Source organism: Echinococcus granulosus, assembly GCF_000524195.1.
Source record: "Echinococcus granulosus chromosome Unknown EG_S00020, whole genome shotgun sequence".
Taxonomy (NCBI): Eukaryota; Metazoa; Platyhelminthes; class Cestoda; order Cyclophyllidea; family Taeniidae; genus Echinococcus; species Echinococcus granulosus.
The window spans coordinates 407,020-416,833 of NW_020170400.1; the positions used below are offsets into that span (position 1 = coordinate 407,020).

At 42.2% G+C, this 9,814-nt stretch overlaps 2 protein-coding genes across 2 annotated transcripts in view; both read right to left on the reverse strand. All coding sequences in view use genetic code 11, as the record gives it.

Moving 5' to 3' along the window:
- Positions 1–2,487: 2,487 nt before the first annotated feature.
- EGR_03698 (hypothetical protein) lies at positions 2,488–2,894 on the reverse strand (the record flags this gene model as incomplete). Its single annotated transcript, XM_024492947.1, has 2 exons — positions 2,488–2,597; positions 2,753–2,894. The coding sequence occupies 2 exons, from the start codon at positions 2,892–2,894 to the stop codon at positions 2,488–2,490; spliced, it is 252 nt and encodes an 83-aa protein (XP_024352604.1).
- A 573-nt stretch (positions 2,895–3,467) lies between these two features.
- The window catches only part of EGR_03699 (hypothetical protein), a gene marked incomplete at both ends in the record, with an annotated part of 10,453 nt that continues 4,106 nt past the window's right edge, over positions 3,468–9,814 (reverse strand). Inside the window, 4 exons of the mRNA XM_024492948.1 lie at positions 3,468–3,579; positions 5,777–5,871; positions 8,030–8,101; positions 9,620–9,646. Coding sequence (XP_024352605.1) covers positions 3,468–3,579; positions 5,777–5,871; positions 8,030–8,101; positions 9,620–9,646 — 306 coding nt within the window. The remainder of the gene's footprint in view (positions 3,580–5,776; positions 5,872–8,029; positions 8,102–9,619; positions 9,647–9,814) is intronic.

Sequence of the window (9,814 nt, forward strand, 5' to 3'; positions counted from 1 at the left end):
CTGCGAATTTGGTGTCTTCTGTAATTACGTTTCTCTAGTCTCATTCTCCTTCCGTAAGTCCTCAGTGAAACAACTTGGAAAAGATGGCAATTTGTGACGCAAACCAAATTTCTTCTCTCCCGATATACACTTTTTTAGGCTTACAAAAAGGGGCGATTCACAAAGTTAATAAATAGAAAACAGTTAATTTTGAATTTCCACTTGTAAAGGATTGGTAATTGTAAGCAATACACGAAAATAATGTTAAAAAATACTTTGATAAGTGAGATGTCGCGACATAAACGCATATTAGTCACTATGAAGCTCTCAAGTCTATGTTATCTCCTTTCCAAGTGAATTTGCATTGACTTTTTCACCTTAGCTTCTGTCTCAAAGAATAAGCTCTCAATTTATGTTTCACCGAGCTAAAGGCAGATGGCATCATTAATGTCATTTCTCGATATATGTGCTTGTATGCATTGCCTATATGTGGTTTCCCAGTTCTTGATTTTCGTGCAAAGACCAGTACCACTTCATTGTGGTGTTTACACATCCACCTACACACACGGATGTAAGTTGAACATGAAAAATAAAGCGGTGTATCTTCACGTTCCTTTCATTCACTCCAGGGTCGTTGGTAGGGTAGGCCTGTAGGAAAACCAAAAAGTGCTAATTTAATGTAAAATTACAAGCTTAAGCATGAATTTATTATTCCAGAAAGTGAGTACCTGTTTTGAAGCATTCCAGTGAAAACGAGAGATTTTTATCACCTAAACTGTTCATAAGAATTACCTTTGAGGAAATTCTTTCACATCTAGTGCAATTCGTCTAATTATTTAACTTCAATTTGTTCACTCATTTGCAACCACTGGAACCTACTTGATGTTGGTTCGCGTCTCTCATACAGCAGAGGATCAACTCATTTTCTTGTTTTCAATCTCCGAGAGAGAATTTCTCCAACCAACGGACAATGAGCCGTGTGTACGTCTGCTGTCTGAACACTACTCTTTGATGCTTGAATGTCTGCCTTACGTATCCACTTTGTACTCCGTATTCAGAGGCATTATCAAGTTTTGACTTTTCTCGGACCTTATATTATTTTGTAGGTATCATATTCGTGGAGCCTCATTGCACTATTAAGCACTTATTCCATCCTACCAAAGTTCCCTTTCTTAATAGGAATTGTTTTGCTTATTCTCTCGTCAATTCGAATAAAGTTATTTACTTTTAGATCTCTAGCATACACATTCGACTTATTTATTGGTTGGGCAAGTTAACGTGGTGTCTTTGCCAAATTGTATTATCACCTGTTAATTGGAATTACCCAGTCGAGCCCATAGCCCACCCCACCACACCTTTCCGCATAATCCACATTTGTCAAGGTCTCACTTCTCACAGCACCTAATGCCTTCTCTCCTGTCGCAATTGGGAGCAACTTGGCTTTCGTCAACTGCCCACATGGGACACAATTAATGCTCCAACGGTGATGTGACTAATTCACCCGCAATCGCGGCTCTACTGTGGGGTGTTTGTGAAAGTGTGAACTTGTCGTGAGGGCAGGTCGTCGTGCGCACACCATTGTCGTGAGGACATGTGACTGAGTCAATGCCAGTGTCAGTGTCGACACCAGGTCAGTGTCCTGCCCCCCTTCCAGCGCATTCACGCACGCAGCAGTGGTGACCACTTCTGGCTGTCAAGACGTGGACGTGGCAGTTTGTGCTTCACATAGCCTAGACATAGACATGTGCATTCAATCGTTGTTCGTAGCCTTGATCACATCATTGATGACCAAATGGTTGCGTTCTTCAGTTGTATCAAGGATGAGGAGGAATCACGGACCACGCACCATGTCGCGTCTTTGGTTGGTGTCTCCCTGTCTTTGAAGGGCTAACAGTGATGCAGCATTCCTTTCCCAAGTCATCACTTTATTTCAAGTACAGTTTGGGTAGTAAGGTAGTGACTCAACGTTCTGCCGACCTCTGGCCTCCAGTCTCCAGTCTTCGGCCTCTAGCTCCTACCACCTAACCATGCCATATTCGGACGTTCTATCACATAAACGAGACTGCATAATGCAAGCACAAATACTTCTATTTACTCAGTTGCGCACAACGAATGAGGCCTTTCGACTGGTTTATGAATCAGTGACGAGTGTTTGGATGCACGTTATTTTTCCTCTTTTCCATTTCATCATGTGCGATTTGTGACTGGTGATTTTGTGTGTCTATTTCGGGCGTTTGTTTCACACGATGGTGTTGTCAAGTTACTTGGTCACCGAGTGGGTCAAAGTGTGTAGGCAGGGTACTTGCAATGCTGTTGCCTCCAACCGAGTGGGTGCTCTTTGTCCCATGCAGTATGGGAGCGGTAGAACCAGGCGATTGGTCGTGGGAAAGCAACGTCGTGGACCGCGGGTGTGACTTGTGCTCTGTACTCAGTGAAGCAGTGGAGTGACTTCTTTCACGATGTGCTGTGCTTCCCAAAGTTGGCAGCTCACGCACCTCACCACACCTTCTAGGGTTGATGTGGTGGTGGTGGTGGTGGTGGTGGTGGTGGTGGTGGTGGTGGTGGTGGTGGTGGTGGTGGTGGTGGTGGTGGTGGTGAGTTCGCCTGCATTGCATGACCTTGAACTCTCTTTAACCGATGAATGTTGTTAACGCCCTAAGTATTAAACGTGTCTGTGTGCTTTAAACACTGTCTGATCTGATCAGCCCTGATTAGCAGCTGCAGGCGTGAAAAGTGTGAGATGCTTTGGGAAATGTGGTGACTGGGGTACAACCTGCTGAAGTGTTTCTAGAATCAAAGCTTAAGCTTGTCAAATCGGGACCTTTTTTACGGAAACTGAATTTCCTATGACTGTTGTCAAATTGTCGATTTCGTGTTTCATTTTTTTCAGAAAACAATCCTAGCTGTAATATCATATCATATTGTTTTACGCCACTTTCGTTTATTGAATGGTTCAAATAAGCAAAATTAGTATTAACGTTTGTGGGCTACCTTTCCTCTTTCTGTTCCCTTTGCTTTCACAAATGGATTTTTTGAGTTTGTATTTATGACCTCGGCTGTTTGAGACAGAATTACTCAAAAATGCCGTTGTTTAATCCTGTTTGTTTATTTCCTGCGTTGGTTTTTTCTATCACTACTTTTCCGGGCGTTTGGATAGCCCTATTACCTGTCAACGTTTCAATGAAATTCCACATTCCGTTTCAAAATTATCAGTTTCTTCTATACCAAGTCGGTTATGCTTGGGGCCTGGTTCAAAGTAGCTGCTGCTATGGTATGAATTTTTGTGAATTGGTAGTCTACGTGAGGCTTATTTGGCATTCTCATTGTCTTTTTTATGGCGCTTACGACTTGACATATTACAATTTTTTCCACTTTTTCTGCTTACCGATGCTTTGGTACTCTACTCATTAAATTGCTTTACTTGATCTCTTTTGGGTCAATGCCTGTTACTGGATTAGGATGAACGGTACCTCAGGCGTTATGCCGTCTTAGGTGTCTTCTCCTCTCCAATCAAATGTTTGTCGGCATAACAATTCTGATGTATCTGATATCATTGCTTTCTTCAAAAAAGGAACACCTTTAAAACCGACACTTTTTGGACTAAATTCAATTAATTTTTAATTATGGAAGGTCTCGCTTACTTCCTCATCTGGTGCCTTTAGAATGAAGCACGTGGATTCTCTTCACGATGATTACCATCGAGTTTCATAAAAGTACTTATCTAACGGGCGGTGATGGGTATTTTAGAATTCAGCTTCATACCTTCTCTTCCTTTGAGAAGGCAAAAAATTCAAAAAAAACCGGTTTTTAAGACATTGAAATGGGCAGCAATAGCCAAGATTCCAAAACAGATTGCAGAATAATCTAGATACATGGGAGTTCAGATAAATAGATAGATAGGTCGTGAAGTAGTTCAAACACGCAGAATTTGCATATATTTCAGGCTGAAGGAGGCGAACATTCTCTCCGCTCAACACTTGATCGTCCTCACGTGGGTCCAGAAGCGGTACCCTCTGGAACCCCCGATTCCACGACCAATGTTGTGGAACCACCCTGTGGAGCACATCAAGAGACGCTTCCAGCTCCCATTCTCGCCCCCACCACTTAAGAACTGGGATCTCGCACTCCGTATCCACATTTTTTGTCCCTCATTGTAGATATCCCTCTTATTCTGTCTTCATTTATCTTCTCATTTGTACATCCTAATTTATTCCTTCCCTATGACGCACTCATCCGTTTTATTTCACATGTTGGAAAAATTTACACACACTTTCACCAAAAAAAACGTGCACAGAAAACAAACCTAGAAAAAAAACCCGTGGAGTTGCAGAAATAGTGACGAGCGGGTGCTTACTGTCTTTCATTTCTCTCTATCTCTCCTCCTCCGAGTAAGCGACCTCTGCCGTCACCGTGAAATCAAAAGGTAGTCTCAAAAGCTGTGCTCATACCCCATCCTCTCCTAGGTTGCTGATTTCTTTACGCTCCCCTTCTTCATCCCCCAAGCTAGAGTCTTTCAGTCCTTGGGATGACTGTGATAGACGCTGAGACAGAAGTGAATGCTGTGTTGTTGGCAAATCCCATCATTCCCTCCTTTACCCCCACCTCCTCCCTCTTCCCTCCTCCTCTGTCTGTCAAACTCCAAGCCAGAAAGTCTTATTTTGCCTGCGGATGAGACTACTCTAATGTATTTCTTCTAAAAGTACATTTTAAGGCAGCCTTGTTTCTACCGTCGGCCGCAGTGCATGGCTGGAACCTTTATGTCTCTCTCTATGTCTCCATGTTCTCCTCCCTCTCTACCTCTCGATCACATACTTGAAAGCCAAAACTCGCACCCACACTCGCCTTTCGTTTTAGGGATTACACTGTTCGAATATAATTACATACTAGCTCGATAGGGGTTAGAGCGTATGCACTTCAACTGTCGTTCCTCCCACTGGCAATTTCGAGGCGTACTCGACGGAGGGATTTCATTATCAGGGAGATAGGTTTGTCCCTCTTAATGGAGTGGGTGGGCACCATCACCACTAAACAATACTAGGTTATTTCACTTTTTTTGATGCCTTTCAAATTCATAGATTGAGAAGAGGTGGAAAGTGGGTTTATCCGGATTCCATGAAACTGTAGGTGTGTGGATTTTATTCTTCGAAATTCCCGAGAAATGTACACTTGACCAAGGTCAAGGGAAAGAACCCTTATCTATCCACTTTATCTGGGAGCGTGCTTACGGCCACCTTGGGCGAAAAATATGCAAGCTTACATTGAAGGCTTTTTGGCCAGAGCATGCAGGAATGCTAGGACACAGGATTTCCACAGCTGGGAGATGTTTGCTACATGCGAACTGATCGAGGGCTAGGTCGGTTGTCACTTGTCCAATTAACTCCTGAAAAGTGTGTGTAAGGAGAATGTGGCAAGGAAGGGGGAAAAATATCTTTTCCCCTTTGATGGGCTTGGATTACAACAGGCTGAAGGTCCCCATGGCCGATGGGGGGTGGGCGTCGGCGAAGACCGATCAGCTTGTGTGTTGGAAGCCAAATTTCCAAATAAATCTTAAAAGACTACGTGGTGCGTCTATTAGTTTGTTATCAGTGGTGGTGTGGAGGGAGGGGGCGTGGAGGATTAAATCAGTGGCAAGATTGGACCGAAGTAGTTCCTGTCTCCATCGTGCCTAAATGAGTGTATGAAGCGTGTGTACGATGCCCAAATTCATGTTTTAACAGTTAAATTTAACTCTCCAAATTCCCAGCGAAAGTAAAAGGAGTTTGAATTTGCTAAATTCTCATCAATTTCGATGTTTTACCATCTTTTTTTTAAAAAAATTGCCTTGGAAACTGTACTAACAGACAAGAATATTAATTCATTCTGTGATGCTAGAATGGGAGGTAGGCTAACGACCTTGATGAAAGAGGAAAAGAAGTCAGAAATTGTAGTTTAATTGCTGCATTTCTTCACGGACAAAAATGTAGAGTAAATTGATAAGCTAATGTTACCGTTGTTCCACCTAATAGTCTAGTCCTGGTGTCAACACAGGAAAAAAGGCGCATGAAGATAGTGCCACGGAAGGATATCCATCAGGAATAGCCGACGACATGCCCGTTGGGTTAATAAACACTGCTATTCACACGGTCTTCCTCACCACTTTTTGGTTGTTCACCATTACATCGAATGGCTTATGGCGTGCTTCCTCGTGAAAGAGGCGGAGAACACACACCAGGCATGGCATGCGGTGTCGACTAACACCACCGATTGAGTAATTGATGTGGGTGTAAACGGCTCAACTGTTCTCGACACATTCCTCTCAATTTGTTCTGGCCATTAGGGTCACGTACTTTCTGATCATCAAGGACGGAGGGTTTATAGACGGTTCCCTTTGGATGCCTCACTTTCTCCAAAGACTATACACACCTGGCGACAGCCTTTCGCAACCTCTGCCTAACCGACTAGGTAGAATTCCATTCACGGGGTTCAAGTGATTTTAGGCGGTTTGGCGATTTAAAGTGATGAGAAAATATTAAGGAAACAAAACAAGGATAGATCGGCGTATGTCTGTGCTTCATAGGCGGTTGCATGTCTTTCCAGAATATTTTCAACAAAAAGCACAATCACCCAGAACATCTCACCAACTTTTGGTGGCCTGAAACAGGGGTAGAAATTTTTTTTATCCTTCTTTAGCACTGGAAAGTACCATGATCGGAAGGAAATGACTCAAACTCAAGGTGGACGACCACTTTGCTGACTCTTCACTTTGCAAAGCTTGTAAGATGGTGAAAAATTTGCCACAGCAGGCGTTCTGACACTTGGCATATGAAGCGATCCTGCGTCAATCTATGAAGACTAACTTTGCTTTTAGCGCAATGAATTTGATGTTACTTTCGAATGATCACTTATCTCCTGTCAAAGTGACTCTTACAAAAGGAGGGGGATTAGGAGGGAGCGGATCATTTCCCCCAAAAGTAACTTCCGCATGATAATTGGAAATGAATGTTGGTCAGCCCTCCTTCTCTAAAAAACGGGATCTAAGGCGAATGACAGCTCCAATGATTGCCACTTGTGTAACAAACACTTTTGCCTGAATCAAAGACAGTAAAAATAAACTCTACTACAAGTAACCATTGGGTCCTTTGGGCCAGATAGATGACAGAAAAAGAGAAAAAGCAGGTCTATTCTACAGCTCAAATGATATTTTTTCTCTTTTGTCATAAATAAGAAGGCATTTTCATAGATGGAATATAGTTATCCTTTGTGTCTACTAGCAGGAATAACCAGTCGCATTCGTGATTAATTCGTTTCTCGACCAGTTGGAAAAAAAGGCAGTATGGAAGGTCTTCCTCAAAGTTGGAAGGATTCCTCCTTTCGTAAATCAGGAGGAACCCCAATAGTATGTTACTTTACTAGTCTACTATGCTAATTAGTTTTCGCAGTTTTTAGACCTCTCCACGTCGACCACGACAACCACGTGATGTAGCAGTTTCCAGCCTCGCTTACATAGTAACGCAATTTGCTAATTTGTTTATTACGAATGTGAATACAAAACATTGGCATTGTCCACAAAATGCATAGGCATGGTGACAGCACTGAACCCAATCACAGAACCATTGGCTAGCCGTCAATGGAATTCACGTCTTGCGCTCGATGCATGCGAGGTCAAATTGGGAAAACATACAGAACCGTTACTTGGGTAATGTTATTCGCGTCCGTATGTGCGTTTGCGTCAGCTGTTGTGGGTGTTCATGTGCAAACAGGCGAGAAAAAAAGGAGAGAGGCCACCAGGCCACGCGACTGTGCGCATTCATCGGATCTTGTTTCGTTACCAAGACAAATAGACTCCGTTGCATTCAATAACCCGTAGCTATGCTTCTATAAGGTATGCATACACATGGGCCATGCAACATGGGTTTTACGAAGCAAGTGGAAGTGTAATTAATAAATTTCATTAAGAGTTTCTCATTGTTAAAGTAGCCCATTTCATTGTGAAATAATTCGTGGCATTAAAATATTGCAACGCTTATGCGAATTATGTCTCTTGCACAGGTCATTAATTACATGTCATTACCTTATTTATTGGCTTGTTCATTTTAATTAACTTATATTCTCTGAAGTGTGTAATTCTAGTTCCAATTAAATCCTGTTTAAAAGAAGAAAAGTGATAAAATTAATCCTTTAATCCGATTGGTGGATAGATGTTTCCAAGCCATAGTAGTGCCTTCTATTAAAAACCACTGATTTTTTGCATTCAGCGGAGCTGTCGATCTTCTTCTACCTCATAAAAATGATTTGGCAACCATAATATGACATCACTATCCCTTTGCCCACACCGGATTCCCTGCATTTTTGGCGACGTGTGACATTTCTATATTTGGTCACCTGACCAGTACGTAAGGGGACGGTACCTTCGAGACACGTGTGAATAATTCTGTCGCCATACCCACCACCGTTTGCAAGCCTCAATTTACATGTGATTTTCGGCAAAACTTTAAGCCTAGGTGGTATTCACTTAATCACACCTGTAAATGCGTTGGATTTGTGTGCTTTCACAAACATCGACGTGTGTTTACGTAGCTGCTCTGCTATTATCGGCTTTTGTACGGTAGAACAACACCATTTTATGCGTTGACTTTTTTCAAGGCTCAAAAGGCTAAGATCTTGGCTAAGATCTACCAAACTTGTCATCTTCATCGATGGGCAGAGCATCACGGAGGTTTTTGACACAGCCAAAGCTAGGAGCATACATATGATTAATAAAAAACATATCTCTAAGTATTTGCTAAATCCTCATTTAGAAATACAACGCATTTTAATCCCCTTAAAGAGATTTGTGGTTAACGGTGGTACCAACTTAACATTTCGACTAAAGTGCGTCCTCCGTTATTAACGGCGGTACTTTCAATTAACCTTTACGTTACCATAACATTTGGTGGCTATGGCAACATGAGAGACTCTCTTGTGATGTGGGAAAAAACGTATTTAGCTACAAAAAGTGAGGGTCGGGCACTGCGCTCCACCCTATTATTCGTAAATTTACACAAAAATCTCCTCGTTACCCTTACTTGGCGACTTGCAAATTTCGATCAGCCAAGTCAAAAAGCTGCGCTATGCACCCAGGCAGCTCTGAGTTCTCAAATCAAAACAAAAGTTTTCTTATTTGTAAGCAGCATTTTTGGACAGAATATCACTACAGAGAGGGGGTAGCCAATTTGTACCTACTTTGCGTAGTGGTTCCCATTGCCGATTTGCGTTCTACCTCCAAATAACCGCTCGCCTCCTATTGGTTCATTGACCCCGCCAGGTTTAAAATGCACCGATTCAGAATCTCCTTCGGCCGAGTTGCAATACATATGTGCACTGATTGATAGCGCCTATTTGACTTTGAATTGTCTGGATCTTCCCATCCATTTGGCGTTCACTACGCATAATTTATAGGGATAAAAAAACTAAAAGAAGCGCAACACTGCCAAAAGTGGAAAAAGGGAGAAAGGAGGAGTCATTACGTTAAACAGACTTTACGCAACTGCATTTGTTTAACTAAGAAAGAAGGTCCATTTAAAGAGAATATGAAGGATCACATTTCTGTGCACAGAGGTGGGTAGCCGCCTGATCGATTCGAAGTAGATTGGATTACCTATGGGTGGATTCGTATTCTTACACACGGTCCTGTTTCCGCAAGTTTTATCTAAAAATAAAATAAATTGGATTTCGCATTATTAGCCATGAAATAAACGAAGGTAAGAAATGCATTGCCCGAGAAAAATTGAGACAAGAGGCAACACTAGTGAGGGAATGAGAGATCGTCATGAAAAATTTATGGACCAAAATCATAAAGTGGTTAATGTTGGGAAGG